At 36.6% G+C, this 21,024-nt stretch overlaps 1 protein-coding gene and 1 long non-coding RNA gene across 4 annotated transcripts in view; one reads left to right on the top strand and one right to left on the bottom strand.

Annotated features, from left to right (window-relative positions):
- LOC311609269 overlaps positions 1 to 11,134 on the top strand; it is a 123,548-nt gene extending 112,414 nt beyond the window's left edge. Inside the window, exon 5 of the long non-coding RNA XR_014783336.1 lies at positions 10,820 to 11,134. This is a non-coding gene — a long non-coding RNA (uncharacterized lncRNA). The remainder of the gene's footprint in view (positions 1 to 10,819) is intronic.
- The window catches only part of EPHA3 (EPH receptor A3), a 320,902-nt gene that overhangs the window by 228,013 nt on the left and 71,865 nt on the right, over positions 1 to 21,024 (bottom strand). For 2 of the 3 annotated variants that reach the window (XM_084802235.1, XM_084802236.1), the window contains exon 3: positions 2,138 to 2,798. In XM_084802235.1, coding sequence (XP_084658361.1) covers positions 2,138 to 2,798 — 661 coding nt within the window. Of the gene's footprint in view, positions 1 to 2,137; positions 2,799 to 4,134; positions 4,276 to 21,024 lie in introns of those variants that run through there. The other variant, XM_084802237.1, reaches the window with a different exon arrangement.

Here is a 21,024-nt window from a genome sequence, read left to right as displayed (position 1 = left end):
GACTCCCTGAAATGTAATAAATGGCTAATACGAATCAAATTCTTTTATTATCATCTTGAAAATGAAGTAGATGTATAGTAAATATTTGTAAACTGGACAGATGTTTCAATTCTTTTAGAGGTAGCAGTCCTTCATAATTATAATTGAAGTAAATTTCACTAAACCATAGACCATAAACAAATGGCTTATTGAAAAAAAAACACAATTCAAATGGAATATAAAGATTTTTCTCTAATTCTTAATGTCAGTAAAGTGTAATTATACATTTCTTTTTCATTTTAGAACTTAAAAAACATTTTAACAGTGGCATACTGATGAAAATTTCTTCTGAACATCATAATAAAATATGATGGTAGAGTATACAATTTGTGCTTATTCAATACATTTGAGTGCAAACATTTGTCTGTATATGTGAGTTTGCACATGGATATTGGTTCACTTGCCCATGAGTGGACATGCGGAAGCTAGAGGCCTACAGTGCATATGCTCTTTTATGATTCTCCACCATTTTTCGAAACAGGAGGCTTTCACAGAACACAGTACTTGCTAATTTGACTACTCTGAATCACCGGCAAGCCCTAGGAATTAAGGCTTCCTTTCTTCCCTGTGCCAGCAGTGAATGCCACCACATATGGCTTTTATGTGAATATCAGAGATCTAAGTCAGGTCTTTATACTTGTACAGACAGCACTTTACCCAGTCTGCCACCCTGCAAGCACCGTATTTAATGTGTGTTTATAAACCATGCTTATACTCAAGTGAGAGATGCTATAATATATTTATGTTTTTAAAAGGGCGAGCTATGTAGAGTTTGCCTTTCCTTGCATACAATCTTCTGAACACTGATTACTGCCTGTTCATCAGCTGAGTAACAGACTTTTCTCTAGACAGAATCTACCAGCAAATAAAAGTATGAACTTATATTCTCCTTTGTATTTGTACCCTTCAATATAATTAATATTTTCAACATGTTCAAGTATAAAAATCTTACTTAATTGTAAATAAAAATTTTGAAAGTAATAGTTATACTCTTACATGTCTGATATATATATATATATATATAATTTTATATAAAAATATATTTAAGCTATTATTACATCAAATACTTAGATTAAAAAAAACTCAAACTGATGACAAAATCCAGGTTCTTTAATCCCAAAGTATAAAATACACATTACATACAACTCAGAGAAGATATTTATAATGTATTAGGTAATAGAAAAGTAAAATATAGGGCAAAGATTTTTTTTTACAATTTACCATTTTCTTTTAAAATATTTTATATAATTTTTACACAATATGTATTGACCATGTTTTCCCTCCCCCAACTACTCCCAGATCCTTCCTGCCTCTCTACCCACAGAACTTCATGTTCCTTCCCCACCACACACATTAAAAATTATACTGCAATAAACAAATACAGTATCTCTGAAATTAAATATATATATATTATTAAAGCATCTAAACATCCACTTGCTAGCCAACTATCACTGAAAAACAGTCCATACTTTATAAGTATTAGGAAAATATTACTGAGATAAGTGAACCCAGATGTAGTCACCACACTATTTAATTCTGTTATAATTAGATTAGCTAAGTGCCAAAGATGCTTCCACCCTCAACATCAAAAAAGGCAGGTGTATTCCATTTCAATTGCTGCAGATAGACTATCATCAATTATTAGCTACCAAGCTGACCTCAAATACAACACCTCAATCCAGGAAGATGGCTCACCCTGCAAAGCTGACTGTTTTCAAGCCTGATAACCTGAGTTTGATGTCCACCATCCAAATGTTAAAAGGAGAACCAACTTCCTCAAGCTGTTAAAACATTTACAATGCACGATGGTATGTGTTCACCCTTGAAAGTAACTAGTTAAAGTAAAATACAATGGAAAAAAAATCACAGATGACACCTCTACAGGGTGCAGCTCAACACCCCAGAGTTACACCCATTAATATTTCACAACAGATCATGAATCAACACATCAAACAGGATAAATTTAGCGCATAAATAGACTAGTCATTCTGTTGTGCTGCCAAGTGAAATCAGATTAGGTTAATTTATTTCCATTACTTTGTAATAAATAAACACACAGGAGACCAATTCAACTGTAAAGAAAAGAGAATGCTCTTACCTTGGCATACGAAACCTCGTTCTTCATAGCCAGCGTTGCAGGTGCATTTGCCGATGGGGACAAGCCATTCGCCCTCTGTACTGCAGTACATCCTGGGAGGATCCTCCTCCTTGGAATTGTTGACACAAGAGCCCCTAACCTCCACCAAGGACTGGGAGTCCATGGGCACTGTGTCTGGAAACATAGCCAGATTCTTCACTGTAAACGGGCACTTTTTGAAGTACACTCTCACAGATACCAAGGCAACACACGCACCAACATCTTGGAAAGCCAAATAAAACCCCTTTCTGTTGACCGGTCCCACTTCTCTGATCTCAGTGTTGAGCTTCAGAATGCGGTCCCCGAGATCCATCTGAGTGAAACTTTCGTCAGCGGCAATGGTGTCAATCTTCGTAAACTGATGCTCTCTGAATTTGACACCATGATCATCGTCAGATTCCATGTAGTACAGGTTAAAGGTCTCCTTGCAAGTCCCCAAAACCAATGGAATGCTGTTGCAGTCCCGCAGTGTGAACTTTAGCTCCACATAGATCTTCTGAGCTGAGTTTCTGGGTACCCAGTTCGTCCTCAGCCAATTATTTTGGCTGTGGTCCATGACATTGCACACCTGGTACGTCCTGATGGGTGTGTAATGTTCATCGACGCCACTGATCTCTTCCCACTGGATCGTCAAAGGAAAAAGAGAGAGGTAGAGTTAGTGAGGTAAGTGCAATGATGTTACACACAGGATGGGCGCCACGGCAACACAGGAGCTACAGCATAAATAAGAAGAGGCTTCGATGTTATGCATTGTAGGCATCTGTGGACCAACGCCTAAACTTCTAGGGTGTGTTTAGCATTGGTGAGCTTTTGTGAATTCAATGACACAAAGTAGTTCATAATTGAATGAATACATTTGCCTTGTATTCAGGATTCTACAAATTTAGGAAAGGCCACATGACAATACATTATTTGAAGCAATATGTTAGATAAAGCAATACATTATGATGAAACAAAACCAGGAACAAAGGGTGACCAGTTATTCAGTCACAGTTGTGTTTCAATTTATCTATAAATTTAATCCATTAAATGTTTTAAGACAAATATACTTTTTTTTTATAAAATTAAATTGCTAAATTCTGAGCTATTCATACTTGCAATAGTCCATTTAAAAAGCAATTGGGAAATGAATTAAACATTAATGTTCACATTTATGAGCATTAAACCATAAGAAATTATTATCAGGGAGAGGTATCGTTCAGTAGCAGAGTCTTGTCAATAAAGTACAAAGTCCTTTATTTGATTTTCAGAATGAAAAAAAAAATTTGAGAGAATTCTTAAGTCTTGATGATTAATACTTGTAGTGTGCATAAATTTTATTCTTAAATTTCTCTCCAATAAGAACACTGAAAAGATCAAGAGAATACAAAAGAAGAAATCAAAGTATCTTTATTTTCAGATAATATTATAGTATTAAGATGTGACTCTAAAAATTTCTGCAGAAACTCCGAGAGCTGAAAAACACTTCCAACAAAGTGGCTGAATACAGAATTAACTCACAAAACTCAGCAGCCCTCCTATATGAAAATGATAAATGGACTGAGAAAGCAATCAAGAAAACAACACTTTTCACAATAGATTTATGACCTGAGATTAATGCCCAGTACAGACAGGGTGGAAAGAGGGAACCAAAATTGTCCTGTGACTTCCAAACCACCTTAAAATAAAGACACACACACACAAACACACACACACACACACACACACACACACACACACACACACATGCACACGCACACGCACGTATGCATGCATATACACACACAGTATAAATAAATAAATAAATAAATAAATAAAATCTCCAACATTTTCAGTCATTGCATGTATGGAAATTCCTTATCTCGTAATATCATCACAAGGTTTTTTCTCGTTAAAATTTTTTATTTTTAATTTTATTTTATCATTCATATATATCTGTATGTGTATATATATAATATGTATTTCTTCTCTCTATTTACCTTACAGGTTCTTTGCATATACACAGTGGGTCTCTGTCTCTTGAGCCATCTACAGGACTCTTTTCTTCTTCTTCTTCTTTTTTTTTTTTTTTTTCTCTTTGTGATGTCTGTAACAGCGTGGCCTGGTGCTTTGTGTTTGATTGTCAATTATTTTGCCCTCTGAGGTCTGCTTGCTGTCTCTTAAGAGCAAACTATTAGGTATCTCAAAGGTTGCTGTGTAACCTTGACTCCAAAATCATCCCTGATTGGCTAAATAAAAGGCCTAGCAGGCCTGGGCAGGAGAAGCCAATCTTCTCTGGCTTTGAGGAGAGGAGGAGAAGGGAGAGTTGCCATGGCATAGTGAGGAACCATGTGGGCCAGGAGGAGTGACCTGTGCGAATGGGGTACAGAGGAGCGGCCCAGAGGGAAAGCCAGTGCAAGTATTTATGGGAATATTGGATGGGAAGGAGCCCAGATTGGCATGATTAAGGCATATGGTACGGGATGTGGAGCTGAGTGTTAATGAAGTAATTGAGGGGGCTTAATATCTGCTCAGACCCAGGTAAAATATGGCTTATCTAAAATCTACCAGGTGTCTGTCTTTTATTGTTTGATAGTGTTATGAAACTGTTGTAATAATTATAATTTTAATAATCATAATGTATTTAATGTAATATTTCAATAATTAAAATTAATAGTCTATGTATTTTCTTCAAGAGTTGTCCAATTCCAATGGATTAGTTTTTGTTTTACTTTATTATATTCTAGTATTATCCACTAGAGCCTGTTTGTTTTTCTAGTGAGAGGCAGGAAGGAGGAAACACCAGATGAGAGAGGAGGTCGAGAAGAACTGGGAGGAATAGAGGGAGGGAGGCTGTAATCAGGATATATTATGGGAGAAAAATATCTATTTTTCAATGAAAGGGAAATATAAACACATCGCTTTCTTAACTTTTAATTCTCATTGGATAAATATGAATCATTGAGTTTGGAGTGTTTAAACTATTGAAAAATATCAGTGGATCTTGCAAGTGTAAGAAACAGAGTTGGGGACTATTTTTTCTTTCTAATCCACAATATTATGAAACAATAGGATCAAGTACTACTACTTATTTTTTAAAAAATTCATAGAAAAAAATTTAAAAAGGGAAAAAAGAAAAGACATTCATTGAGTTGAATATTGAAGAATGGGCTAAATTTTCTTGAGAAAATATTCGTTTAACTTTGTTGTTATTATCAACCTAAGTTCAAAACAAGAACGCATTGTTATTACTATAAACAACTTTAGAAATTATAAAGATATTTAATTCATAATTTTTTAATTTAACATTTTTATTATGTTTCTTTTTAACATATACATTTACATTATTATATATGGATAAAATAAACTACATACAGCAGGAAGAACCACGAGATAATCAGGAACTATATAAATGTTATATTCATAGTGACTAGGCTATTTGTATTTCACAAACTTGAAGTAAACATTTTTCCTATCTTGTTGGGTCTAAATTTATGAATGGAAATATCCATCATATCTCATCTCTATTAACTTAAAACATCAATCTTGACCTAAAAACATCTTAACCCCTAACATACTAAGCTTAATTGAAGGACTAAACTATCTGGTCTTCAAACCCATCAGAGACATGAGAAGGGATAAAACTTAAATACTTGAGTGAACCTGGAACGCAGGTTAGCAGCTTCCAAAATGAAAAAATGACTGAGACAGTTTATTGCCTGAACAGTCACACAACACTCTCTATAATGTTGGAGCATCATCTTCAGCCTTCTGGCCCAATATCTCTGGCAGACATATTTGCTAGGCAGGAACTATTGAGGACTTGCTTACCCTGTCTTGGCAGAGTTTGACCATCAATTCAGCCTGCATCTAAACTTGCCCATTTTCTGTCTGTGGAATAAACAAGGACATTTTACCCAGTGGCTGGTTTGCCACATTTGAAGCACCCTCCATAAGGAGGTTCTGTGATGCTCGTCTTCTTCTTTGAGGCAGGTTGGGTGTTAATTCTTAATATAGGGAAAGTAAATATCCACATTATATTTTAGTAATCATTACCAGGAGTCATGGAGATGGCTCAGCAAGAAATGGTGCTTGCCACCGACTCTCATAACTTGAGGTCAATCTCTAGGACCCACTTAGTGGAAGGAGAGAAACAAAATTGTCCTGTACCTTCCAATCCACCTTGAAATTAAGATACACAAATAGATAGATGATAGATGATAGATGATAGATAGATAGATAGATAGATAGATAGATAGATTCTACAGTATTATTTTCTCTTTCTTTTTACTTTATTTTTTAAAATTCAGATTATATCTCAATTGTTATTCCATCACTGTATCCTCCTGTTCCTCCCTCCCTCCCACTTTCACCCTATTCCCCTCCCCTAGGTCTATGACTAAGGGGGACCTCCTCCCCCACTATATGGTCATAGGCTATCAAGTCTCATCTTGGTAGCCTCCTTATTCTTCCTCTGAATGGCACCAGGATTCCCCACCAAGGGGAAGTGGTCAAACATGGGGCATGAGAGTTCATGTCAGAGTCACTCCCTGCTCTCCACATAATTGTTGAGAATGTCCTGTCCATTGCCGAGATCAGAGTAGGAGTTTGTTGTTTACTGCTTGTATTGTCCTTTGTTGGTGCAGTAGTTTGAGTAGACCCTCCTGGGCCAAGATCCACCAGTCATGATGTTCTACTAGTAGGTCTCTAAGACCCTCTGAATCCTTCTATTTCCCCACTCTCCTATATTTCTCTTACCTAGAGTCCTAATAGAATGTCCTCACATCTATTCCAATCTCTTGGTAAGTGAAGACTTTCATGTGACATGCCTTTTGGGCTAATGTCCAGTTATAAGTGAGTATATACTAGTAACATTTTCAAACATTCATTTCATATATGGATTGTATAGAAATCTTTTCAGAGGAAACTCAAGCAAGAGGAGCCTTGCTTCTAAGAAGTTCATGCCAAATCATCTATGGTAATAAAGTCACAGTCAAAGCAAAATTAAAGCATAGATTTAATTTTAGAAGAGAAAATGACTGCACTTGCGTTCCCAAAAATTTCTGGTCTTAATCATCAGTGTTTGGTGCAGTACTCTACACTGGACTGTGATGCAAGTCTTAATGTGTTCTGAGTCTTTACAGACAGTTATACCATGACACTGATTTGAGAAAATTAAGCAATTGACTTCACATTTCTACATCAAACTTTCCTCTTAAGAATAAAGGAATGTTTACTTTGATCAATGAATCTTTTTAAAATATTTTTGTGATAAACCATATACAGCTAAACATCAAACAGCATATTCTGTGGAGATTTTTATAATTGCATGTAAAATATGACTTTAATTACACAATTCTTATTGTAGTTTAATTTGGCAAGCTATCACAAGTCCTTGAATACAGAATTATGAATTGCATGAAGATAATGCAAACAACACCAGCATGCTTTTCCCTGAGAAGGTTTCAGGGAGCAATTACCACTTCATTAATTTGTAATGAAGACCTAATTGCCTGTAAGTGATGGTGGGCTGCCATCTCCAACCATTTACAAAACAAGAGTCTCCAACTCTGGCAATTGCTGAGGACAAGCAACAGCAGGAATCTAACCTCTAAAATAACATTTTTTTCTTAACATCAGCAATGCCAGCATCGTTAGCTAAAATGCTTCTTGCAAGTACATGCTTTATAAACTTGAAGAACGTCTAGCTTTGCCACATCTCTGGCCCCTTGAAACTAAGGTGTATAACCATAAATATTTAAAATTACTATACTATATAATACTTTTCTTAAGGCAGACATAAAGAAAGGATACAGGCAACATATAGAAGTGATATATAGAATTCCATAATATTAAGCATATTTCTTTTCCTTTTATTATATTAAAACAAATCTAAAGAATGGAATATATCATCATGCCTTCTGCCAAGGAGGACAAGAAAAAATTATAACACTTTCTTAAATTCTCTAAATCATCAGTTCTCAGGTTTAGCCTGCTTACCAGACCCATATTCAAAATCTGTATTATTTAGTCTGAGAGCTCAAATTTAATTCTTTATCTTTCATGGCCCAGATTATTGTCACTACAACAAACACACTCTGCAGATTCCCCTGTCCCTGAGGAAGCAGTCTGCAACTTTTTCCCAGGAGATTTCATTAATATTTTCTAGAAAGCAACATTCCTACTCCACTGGAACTAAACATGTGCTTTCTAGGAAAACAAATATTTTTAACAATTAATTTTCATTTAGCCTAATAACTGCCTTTCCTATGCAGCTCAATTATATTAAGTAAAGATTCATTTTAAGGTTGGTATTAATTACTCTCCTAGAGAACCTTTTTAATGAGTCAAGAACAGGGAGCAAGGACAATGAAAATGGGAATACGTTTTTTTTCTAATGTTGGAAATGTTCAATCATTTTGGACATATATAAGCTACTACATTGGAGGACATTTATAAGATGAGAAAGGAAACTTCATAATTTACCTCTAAAGACATAATACTAGTTTCTCAGGAATTTACAGAGGAAAATTTAAAATGACACTAATAGTATTATTCTGTTATAAATTACTTGTAGTTCCCAATGATTCACAGGAAACCATAAGCCTATACTTTCCCAATATGCTAATGATCAATTATGATATTAAGTGGTTTTGTGTTTTTCATTTCTCCATCCATGCCTGTAAGTCATATATTTCTTTCCTTTGTACAACTAAACGCACTGCAAAAACCTCAATATTTGTCCCAGAAATACTTGAGCACTCTCCATGAAGCAGCATTTGAAGTATAAATGGATTTCTTTTATATTAAGGATCTGAGCTCAGACAGAGATATATTGACAGAAATCAGTGCATTGCTATTGATGTGTTCCCTTTTAGCCAACTCTCATCTCAAAAATATACACACATGTGCGAGCACACATACAGGGATATATTTCTAACAGTTTAATTTAAACGTTCAAGTAGTATAACAGTTGAGACAATCTACTCTTTGGCCAGTGTTTGGCTGTGAGCCGCTGCTCTGGATCTGCTGCTGGCTTTGGCTCCCATCTGAGAGCATAGTGGAATATTGTTAATAGTGTCAGGAGTTGGCTTTCTCCCATGAGGTGAGTCTCAGGTTGGGTCAGGCATTGTTTGGTCATTTCCTCAATCTCTGCTCTATCTTTATCCCTGCACATCTTGTAGGCAGGGTGTATTTGGGGGTTGACGGTTTTACAGATGGGTGGGTGTTCCCCTCCCCCTGTTAGCATCCTGTCTAATTAGAGGGTGTCCTCTTCAGTCTCTATGACCCCTGCCACTAGCAGTCTCAGCTAGATTTACCCTCATATCTTCCCAGAAACCGACCCTGTACTAGGTCTCCAGCTTGTCACAGAGATGCCCCCACCCTTTGTTTCTTTTCTCTATGCAAGCTCTCTGTCCCCTCACCCCTGCTCTCCCCAGATCTACTCTCTATCTTCATCCCTGTCTATGTACCTTCTCCTGCCTTGTTCCTTCTCTTCAACCACTTCTACTATATAATCTATTTCCCCTCCTGAGTGAGATTTAATCATTATCCTTAGTGGGAAATTGGGAGAATGGATAGAAGGATCTGGATGTGACAAGAGCTCCACAAGAAGATCAACAGAGCCAACTAACAAGGGTCTAGAGGGGCTTGCAGAAAGTGAAACACTGACCAAGGAACATGGAACCTAGGCCCTACACAGAAGTAGCCGATGGGCAGCTTCATCTTCATGTGGGTTCCCTAATAAAGTGAGCTGGGACTGTCTTTGACATGGAATCTGTTACTTGCTTTTTTATCATTCCCCCATGGTAGGGCTGCCTTGCCAGGCCACATGGGAAGAGGATGTGCTCAATCCTGATGTGAGATAAATGTCAAAAGGTCAGGGCTCAGAAAGCGTGCCTGGGAATCTTGGTAACACAATCCGTGTGTACAGCATCCAACACGTATAACCTCTAGACAGCTAATAATAATAGTAGAGCAATCCAACTGAATATAGGGGACACAATATCCTCATTTAGGCAGGACATATTGAAAAGAGAGGAAAAGCCAATAAGAAAGTGAGAAAACTAGCTGTTACTGATGAGGAAAAGCAACAGAAAATTGCGGAGTAAGCACATCACTCAGGAATGAGTGATGTGAGGTGTCTATTACGATCTCAGGATATTGTACAGGTCATGGTAATGCCTGCTGTTATAACAGGATGTTGTAAAGTCACCAGGTCACCAGAAGGCTTGAGTAGATGGAATCCTTGAGTGCACTGTGAGCATCTGCCTTGGGCTCTGCCTGCGTGTTATGCAGTACATCCTAAGTGGACGCAGAGGTCTGTTTTCCTTCTCAGTTCTTTAGTTACATAAAATACCAAGACTCACATGAGAACTACAGAACACTCAGCTCCATCATGCCTCTGTCTGCAATTTCTGATCTTTCCTCTCATCTGGGACTAAGCACACCATGTAGAGGCCTTACAGCTGTTAGCATACTCCCGACCTTGTTGCTCACTCTCTTGATCCAGTGATTCTTGGTTCCAGCCAGCTGTTACCCAGACAACTTCTAAAACATATTGCTTAGTGAGTCCTTCCCCACTTGTTCTTATTTTGTTCTGATTTCAAGGACTTAGGTAAATGTAATGAATATTTGTTTGAGAACCAATGCATTCTCTTTGTCACTTTGTCTTTACAATTTCAGCTTACTAGTGTCGTTGGACAAGGTGCTACGAGATCAGCATCCACAACTTCTGGGTCAACATGAAACTATCTAAGACATCATGTTTGGCACTCTGCTCCAAATTCACCAAGATGCAGACATGCCCTATACAGAAGCCCACTTGGATAACCTCATTTTCCTCCCACACAGAATTGTAAGATCTTATTACAGAAAACTAAGTAAATCTAATCACAGGGCTCTATTTCTACATGGCATAAATGTGAACCATGCATTATAAATGTGAACCATGCATTATCAGAAACATATCAGCAGCATACAGTAAACAAATAGGCTACTTCCCCCAACTTATTTACTCTGTTATGATTAAAATACAATTGAATTTAGATATACTATTTTATAGTATGCTATGTATTGATATCCTATGATGATTTTTTACAATACCTTATGAGTAGAAATTTAACCAACTTGGAATGCATGAATTAAATATTTCTGTAAATAAAGTTTGGCCTTGAAATTTGTGGGCATTAAGAAGAGAAATTATTTGGGACTATTTGCTGTTGCTATTATCCGGAAGTTGATGGCGGATGAGGCAGAGCTGTCACAAAGAGTCAATGAAGGTGTACTTCAATACGAGGTATGCAAAGACATACTGTGAAAAGAAGGGCTAGAGATGAGAAAAGAGTACAAGGAACACATTAGAAAGTAGACACTAAAATTTTCACAGCGCTTGTAAGAGATATGCCATATGACAGAAGAAAGGAGATGCCACCAGGGGCTGATCAAGGGCAGAATCACTTCCCATGGCTGAGTGCCAGTGCTGATGGTGGTGAGTGGAGTCAGGGACCATCAGTTAGAGGAAGGGGCTCGGGGTTGCTAGTGAGCCTGAATTGTTCTGTATACTTCATTCGCTTCTCTGAGAAACTTCTAAAAGGAGGCATACGGTGAGATCTGTACTCGATCTGGTACTTCTGATGTAAGACAAGGGGAAAGATTTAGAGGGAGCACTGCAGAGGTCTAGATAACAGTCCCAGTCTCACATCTGCCGAGTCAATGACTGTTCGTTGTTTCCCCAAACAATATGAAGAGCTGCTCTAATGCATGCTATAAATGCCAATAGTCAGACCTCTCACTAAACAAATTTCAGAAAGACTCTTCCTCTTGGAGGATACAGCATCAGGAGAAAACAAGAGCTAATATGTAAATAAGTGGAAATGTATTCTCATTAGATTTTATGTGTTCTTTCAGGAAGAGTTAAGTCATATTGATTAACCAGGATGTGCCAAGTACTACATTGACATTGATGCTTAGCAATGAAGGAGACAGGATAGCTGGCATTAAAGAACCAGTGTCTTCCAGGCGTATTTGTTACTATTATATATAAAGGATATATATATATATATATTCATTATAGAAATGTATTTATATATATAGGTGTGTGTATGTGTGTGTGTGTGTGTATGTCTGTGTGTGTGTGTGCAGCAGTGGTGTCTCTGTACACCCACAAGTGGAGTCCTGTAGAAGATGTTGGATGTCCTATTCTATCTCCTTTAGGCCTTTTCCTTGAGAAGGAGGTTTCTCAAGATTATGGAGGTATACTGTCACCACAATGACTGTTTTTTATCTCTACTCCACAGTGCTGATTTATAGATGGCCTCTTATTTGGATCAATTTCCATTCTGAAGCATCTGTGCCAAGAACGCAGTTACCACACCATAGAGATTAACTAAAATTAAATGGCATATGATGTGCCAAGTGCCAAACATATTGCAATTAACTAAGCACAGACATGGGGACTTGGTTCCATAAGGCATTGGATTAAAAACAATCAGTACTTTAGTTATAGCAGATACTGTCCTTAACTGACTGAATATCAGACCTATGACAAATTTATTTTAGGAGCAACTGGGTAAGACAATTTTTAGAAACCGTGTGTCAACAAATTTATGATAAGTTTTAAGATTGATGACATAATGAATTTTGCAAGACAAAGATATTGAAAGTGAGGGATGCAACATTATGGAAAAAAGCAAATAGATTTTAAACTATGGAAAAGCTCTTTAAAGATACAAACACATAAGGGAATTCCTAACCAGCAGAATTAATGTTCAAGAAATATGACACAAAAGGTAGAGAGATGACTCGGTAGTTAAGAGCATCTTTTCTTGTAGGTGGCATGGATTGCCTCCCAATATCGACATGGTGGCTCACAGCCATCTTCTACCACAAGTCCAGAAGCTACAGTGTCCCTTTTGTTCACTGTAGACACTGCATGCACATGATGCATAGACACTCATGAAGGAAAATCATATGTGCAGGCAAAATACTTAGAAATGTAAAAATGAAATATACAGTGAATTACAAGATTTACCTATAGGTACCTAAAGGGAACAACATCAAATATTTTCAACTCCATCTGCTATTTGAATTTAGCTTCTTTATATGTGTCAAATTTAAAAAAAAAAGTATAAGAAAAGTTTTCTTTTTATTGTAGAGGTTTGGTGTTGTACATAATGAAATATTTCTATGTTCAATATAAAAAATACAAAAAAGTTTTCTTTTCTTTCTTTCTTTTTATGAGAAAGGGTTTCTGTGTATAACAGAGAAATGGCCATCCTGGACTTTTGTAGACCAGGCTGGCCTACAACTCATAGAGATCCTTCTGCCTTTGACCTCTGGAGTGCTGGGATTAAAGACATGTGCCACCACAGCCATCAGTAAATACATTTTTATTTTTCAAAAATTACACTAGAAAAGAGGAGTTCAAATAAATTGGGTAACTGAATCCTCACCTAATGTATAAAAATTGAACAAAGACAATAAGAAAAACAAAATGTTGGCATTCATCAGAGATTTTTCTCTGACTTTCTTTTTCATATATTGTTAAGTGGCTGCACTTTCTGTCAAATAAATTTCTCCTAAGTACTAAAGAACAGGACAATGAGGCTATCATATTTCTAACCTTTAGAAGAATGTTCAAGGTGAAATTGTCCAATAAAAAAAAAAAGGCAATTTTAGAATTGAGTTGTAACTGCCTGAAAATGATGGAAGAAAATTCCATGCACATGGGCTTAACATGTCTAGACTGAAAACTGCTACGATGGGCATTTATAGAATTATTACAAATGCCCAACGACTTAGAAATTAATGTATAGCAGTGACAGCAGCACACTGCACATCAGCTGCGGGACCATGTAATTTCCTGCTCTGATAATAGGTCACAGCCACCGCAATTCTTAGCAATTTGCAATATACCTGTACAGCACTCACAGTGACGGAAATGAAATTAACTTGTGTGACATGGATCCCGTGCTAAGTTTTACGGACCTTCTGATCGGAAGTTTACAATTTACGCAAGTATGTGTTACTCTTGAGAACAGGTCTCTGAAATCGAAGATGCTTTACAGTGCGAGGCTCAAAGTACAGACACTTCTGTGAGTGAGTGATTCTTTTCTCAGAACTGGAGCAGCCAGCCACACTGTGTGGAAACACTCAGTCCCGTAACCCTGACCCTGCGAATTCCAGACTTACCAGCTTTAAGCTGTGAAGATAAACAGACTAGGTTTGAAAGCAGCCTGCTTTTTTAATAATTAAGATTTAAAAAGCAATAATTTGAATTATGCGTAAGGAATATGAAAAACATGATGATAGAACTTTAGGGTATAGTCTCTCACAGTGTAAATTTGTGTCTTTAAAATTATTGTAACTGTATCATACAAGGCCATCAGTAAGCATGCTACATTGTTATTTCACTAAAGCAGAGTTAGTCCACATAGCATTTCTTATTTTAAAAACAATACACTGATCGATATTCTTATAAGATAAACATGTTTTTAATTTAAGCTTTCCACAACTCCTTTTTGAACTTGTCTAGAGTTTCTTTAATTTTACTTAAGGTCACCATGATTCATGACAAGCATAAGTCTGTCCTATTGTCTTCAAATTCAGTGAGGATAATTCATAGTAGAAGTTAAGGGAATCTTTTGATACTTTGCATTTTATTATAAATGAGCCTGTCATCTTTTCTTTACAAAGAGTTTGCACTACTTCTAAGCCTAGCAAAACCATTGCCAGCACTACTCCACACGGTCCCAAGTTCCAGCTGCCATACTATTACTACACATTTATTTCACTGTCAAAATTTTTATTTTAAAAAAAATGAGAATATAATTGTCAATATAGAATGTTTATGCATATATTCTACAATTTTGTAAAAATGAAAATAATTGCTATTTTCTCTTTTTATTGACTATATATTTTTGGCTTTTGTGATCTCATGCCTAAAATGTAGATGATAATAGTAAATATTTTGTATCAATACTTTATCTTAACATAGGAGACTGAGAGTAGTTAAAGTAGTCACCTGCTAGCTAAACAAACACTTATGAATTATTTGTATTCTACTAAACAAACAGGAATTACTTATACCATGATCATATACTGACTAAAACATGTTTGTTAAGTACATTGATTTTATCAAACTGAAAGTATGTGCTTACACAGTGATCATGTGCTAACTAAGTAAAACAGGTGCTTATTAGGTGCCTGAATTCTCCCAAATTTTCAGACACTGTTATTATGGTAAAGATATTATGGTAAAGAAGATATATATATATCTATATATATATATATATATATAGATATATAGATATATAGATATATAGATATAGATATATATCTATCTATCTTCTGGTGAGCCCTAGCAAAAACTTTTGGCTTAGAGCATCATTGCTTGCTTCCAACTTGCCTGTCACATGCGGGACATAGACAGTGACCCCATTGGAGGAACATCTAGGCCTGCTAACACCAGAAACAACTAGATGCCTAGAGGCCAATGCAAGAAGACTAGCAACAAAACTCAGAGCCATATAACAGCACAGGAAACCAGAGAGTCTACCACAGCAAGTCCTGGAGATGTAAACTCCCATGAAGAACAAAAAGAAGACTTTAATCTGAGCTGATGAAAATGATAGCATCTTTGAAAGAGGAAAATAAATCACTCAAAGAAACTCAGGAAAATACATCAAAACAGATGATGGAATTGAATAAATCCTATAAAGAATTACAGGATGTTCAATCAAATGGGAGAAAGAAATGAATGAAACTATCCAAGGCTTAAAGAGGGAATTAGAATCAACAAAGAAAACATAAGCTGAGGCAATCTTTGAGTTGGAAAGCAGAGGGAAGAAAACAGGAACCATGGACACAAGTAACGCCAGCCAAATACAAGAGAAGAAAGAGAGATTATCAAGTGTTGAAGATATAATCAAAATTATCAATACATCAATCAAAGAAAACAATAAAACTAAAAAGTTCCTGACACAAAACACCCAAGAAATCTAGGACATTATAAAAAGACCAAGTATAAGAATAACTGGAAAGGAAGAAGGCCCAGAAAATATTTTCAACAAAATCATAAAAGAAAATTTCTCTAACTAAAGAAGGAAATGACCTCAAACATAGAAGAAGCCTACAGAACTCCCAGTATATTGTACCAGACAAGAAAGTCTTCCAATCACATAATAATTAAAACATTAAATGTACAGAACAAAGAAAGAATATTAAGAGCTGCAAGAGAAACAGTCAAGTCACATATAAAGGCAAACCCATCAGAATTACACCTGACTTCTCAGCAGAGATTATGAAAGCTAAAAGGGCCTGGACAGATGTCATGCAAACATTAAGAGACCACAAATGCTAACCCAAACTACTATACCCTTCCATACTTTCAATCACCATATGGAGAAAATAAGATACTCCATGACAAAACCAAGTTTAATCAGTACCTAACCACAAATCCAACCCTACAGAAGGTACTAAAAGGAATACTCCAACTTAAGGAAGCAAACTACACCCAGGAAAACACAGGAAATAAATAACTCTATATCCACAAATCCAAAAGAAAGGAAAAACATATACACTCTAACACCACCAACATCAAAACAAATGGAACTACAACCACTAGTCATTAATCTTTCTCAACATCAATGGTCTCAACCTCACAGTAAAAAGGTGAAGACTGACAGAATAGAGGCAAAAACAGGACCCATCATTCTGCTGCATACAAGATAGACATTACTTCAGAGTAAAGAGTTGGAAAACTGTAATTCCATGCAAATGGAATCAAGAAGCAAGATGGAGTGGCCATTCTAGTATTTAATAAAATAGACATTCAACCAAAACTAATCAAAATAGATGGAGAAAGACATTTCATCTTCGTCAAAGGAAAAATACGCCAAGATGATGTCTCAATTCTGAACATCTATGCCCCAAATTCAGGAGCACCCACATTCATAAAAGAAAAGTTATTAAAGTTTCAATTATATATTGAACTCTACACATTAATAGTGGGAAACTTCAACACCCCACTGTCCCCAGTAGACAGATAATCAAGACAGAAACTAAATGTAGAAACAATGAAACTAATAGACATCATGAAGCAAACAGACCTAACTGATGTCTACAGAATATTCCACCCAAACACAGAAGATTACACCTTCCTTACAGCACCACACAAAACCTTCTCCAAAATTGATCATACACTTGGTCACAAACCAAACATCAACAGATCCAAGAAAATTGAAATAACATATTGCATCATATCATCCACCATGGTTTAAAGCTGGAACTCAACAACAAAAGAAAGAAGAGAAAGCCTACAAACTCATGGAAACTGAACAACTCCCTACTCAATGGCTTCTGAGTAAGGGATGAAGCAAAAAACAAAATTAAAAACTTCATAGAATTCAATTTAACTGAAGGCACAATGTGCCCAAACTTACAGGACACAATGAAAGCAGTACTAAGAGGAGAGTTCATAGCACTAAGTGCCTTTATAAAGAAACTGGAGAGATCCCATACTAGCAACTTAATAGCACATCTGAAAGCTCTAGGAAAATAAAAAAAGAAGCACACACACCCAAGAAGAGTAGATATCTGAAATTAGCAGACTCAGGAATAAAATTAATAAATTAAAAACAAGGAACACAATTCAAAAATTCAATGAAACCAAGAGGTGGTTCTTTGAGAAAATCAACAAGATAGACAAACCCCTAGACACACTAACTAAAAGGCAGAGGGTGTGTATTCAAATCGGCATAATCATAAATGAAAAGGGAGACATAATGACAGACACTGAGGAAATCCAAAAAATCATAACATCTTACTACAAAAGTTTATATGCCACAAAATTTGAAAACATAAAGGAAATGGACAATTTTCTTGATATGTGCCAATTACCAAAATTGAATCAATATCAAGTAAACAAATTGAGTAGTCCTATAACATCTAAGTAAATAGAGGTAGTCATCAAAAGTCTCCTAACCAAAAAAAAAAAAACCTAAGACCAAATGGATTGAGTGCAGAATTCTACAGACCTTCAAAGAAGAGCTAATACCAATTCTCTTCAAATTATTCCACAAAATAGAAACCAAAGGAACATTACCAAACTCATTCTATAATGTCACAGTCACCTTGATACCTAACCCACAGAAAGACTCAACAAGGAGAATTTTAGACCAGTTTCTCTTATGAACATTGATGCAAAAATACTCTCAAAACCAAATTCAAGAATACATCAAAAATATCATTCACCATGACCAAGTGGGCCTCATCCCAGGAATGCCGGGGGGGAGGGGTGTCTTACTATATGGAAATCCATCAATGTAATCCATTAGATAAACAAACTGAAAGAAAAAAAGAACCACCTGATCATCTCCTTAGATGCTGGAAAAGCATTTGACAAAATCCAACACCCATTCATGTTAAAAGTCCTGGAGAAAACAAGGTACATACCGAAGCGTAGTAAAGGTAATATACAACAAGCCTATAGCCAACATCAAACTAAATAGAGAGAAACTTAAAGCAATTCCACTGAAAGAAGATAAATAACAAAGAGGACCCGAGGGAGTATGTTTAATTCTCATTCAGAAGGGAAAATAGAATAGACGTCAGAAGCAGTTGAAGAGAAGGAACAGGAAAGGAGCCTACCATAGAGGACCTCTGAAAGACTCCACTAAGCAAGCGATCCAATCAGATGCTGAGTTTCACCGCCAAACTTTGGGGTAGAAGGCAGGGAGTCTAGTGGAAGAGTTGAGGGATAGAAGGACCTAGAAGGGAACAGGAGCTCTACATGGAGACCAATGGAACCAACAAATCTGGGTGGAGGGAGGCAGATGCTTCAGAGACTGATGCATCAACCAAGGACCATGCATGATGAGGACCTAGAATGTCTGCTCAGATGCAGTAGACAGGCAGCGCAGTCTCCTTGTTGGTCCCATAGTATGGGGAGTAGAGACTACTTCTAACATGGACTCTGGTGCCCACACGTTGATCACTTCCCCCTGCTGGACAGCTTTGCCAGGCCACAGAGAAGAGGAAACAGGCAATCCAGATGAGACTTGATAGGCTGAAGTCAGTTGATAGGGGAGCAGAGTTCTCCCCTTTTGAGGACTAGGGGAGGGAGGGGGATAAGGGGCCAGACCAGAAGGTGAAAAAGGAGGGGGCTTCAATCAAGATGTAAAGTGAATGAATTAAAATTTTTAAAAAGGAGAAACAAAGAAATAAGTGACTGGTTTTTGTTTTTTTTTTATGGGTCAAAGAAATTTGTAAAGTCAAATAGTCATTAAGTAATGAAAATTTCATATTTCATTAACATGTTAGACAGGGATTTTCTAAAAGAGAAGCGTGGCTCCACTGAAGGACACCTTTGGTTTCTTTGGTTTTATTTGGGGAGAGGTAGGTGTCTTTTCAAACAGGATTTTTCTTTGAACCCTGCCTGGCCTGGAATGGACTAGTTAGACAGAACAGCCTTGGACACACAAGGGCTACCCATGTCCTGCCTCTTCAGGGATGGCAGGCATGCGCCACTACACCACTATAGCTAATTGTCAAGACTATACTCGAATAAGAAGTGAGCGTTTATACTACCGCTTGACATTTGAATTTAAGTGGTAGACTGCCATTTTATAGCAGTTCCCACCCCTATCCATACGCACCACCTATCTATTTTCTACCAGTCCTTATCCTAAACTCATGACTTTTGATTTTGTTTTATAACCAATTTAGATAACTAAGGCAATCTGTGCGACAATTGGATTTGAAGTGGCTGTTGGAGTCATTGATAATAGGGTCATTGGTGCATACATGACTGAAGGCAACAGTTTCCCCTTGCTTGAAACAGCCAGTACCAAGTAATTCAACAGTGAGAATAGGGCCACTCAGCTTCCTCTTCAATCCCAATGGAACAACATAAGTACATTTATTATAAGGAAGTTAGCTAAGTATACCATAAGTACTTGACCTTTGGAAGACACCAGTTTGACACAATGATGAGTAATTTTGAGTATTAACTTAGGCAAGTGCATTAAGATTATAGAGAAGAGAAAAGTACAAATTCTATGAGAATATACAGGGGGAGGTAATCCCCCTCAGGAACAGTCATAGGGGAGGGGAATAAGGGGAAAATAGGAGGGAGGGAAGAATGGGAGGATACAAGGGATGGGATAACCATTGAGATGTAACAAGAATAAATTAATAAAAAATGGAAAAAAATTCTATACAGTCTCCAATGCAAATTTACCATATAAAGTGAGAGAGTAAAGTATACATTAGGCTAAAAACATTTTCAGGATCAACATACATATGAGGAAAAGCATTGATGTTTTACTATAGGAGGAAAACTAAAGAATTCAGAAATTGGCATCACACGTGTAATGAAATACTCTTTAACATGAAGATACAAATAATTAAAGATTAAAAACAGGCCTCAGGTAACAATAAGCTTAACAAAGTCAGTTCATTAAACAGGTGCACAACCTATGACTGGCCTGGTTTTAACAAGCCTTTGAGATGTTCTATTTCTACACAATGGAATTTCCTATAGAATTCCCAACTTGCAACATGTTTCTCTCTTGTCATGTACCTAAACACTGACTGCACTGTGGAATCAGTGTGCTGGGTTGAAAGAAACTGTAAAAAGCACCAGCTGGCTACATTCAAAATGGCATTTGTCCAGGTCTCAAATGTGTTATTTATATACAGTGGAATTCTGCCAGCTGTTTAATATTGAAGGCTAATAAACGTAATTGGGACTACTACATAAGCACCACTCACAACTATCAGAAAATGATTTGCACTGTGAAGTTTGGCTTATTCTTATTTTTCATAATTGAATTTGTGACAGTGGAAAATGGTTTAAATGGTTTTGCTTTTGAAATTAAAAAAAAGTT

The sequence above is a fragment of the Acomys minous genome, assembly GCF_964271855.1.
Source record: "Acomys minous genome assembly, chromosome: 11".
Taxonomy (NCBI): Eukaryota; Metazoa; Chordata; class Mammalia; order Rodentia; family Muridae; genus Acomys; species Acomys minous.
The sequence above is the reverse complement of the archived record's forward strand: the minus strand, read 5'-3'. Positions and strand labels throughout refer to the sequence as shown.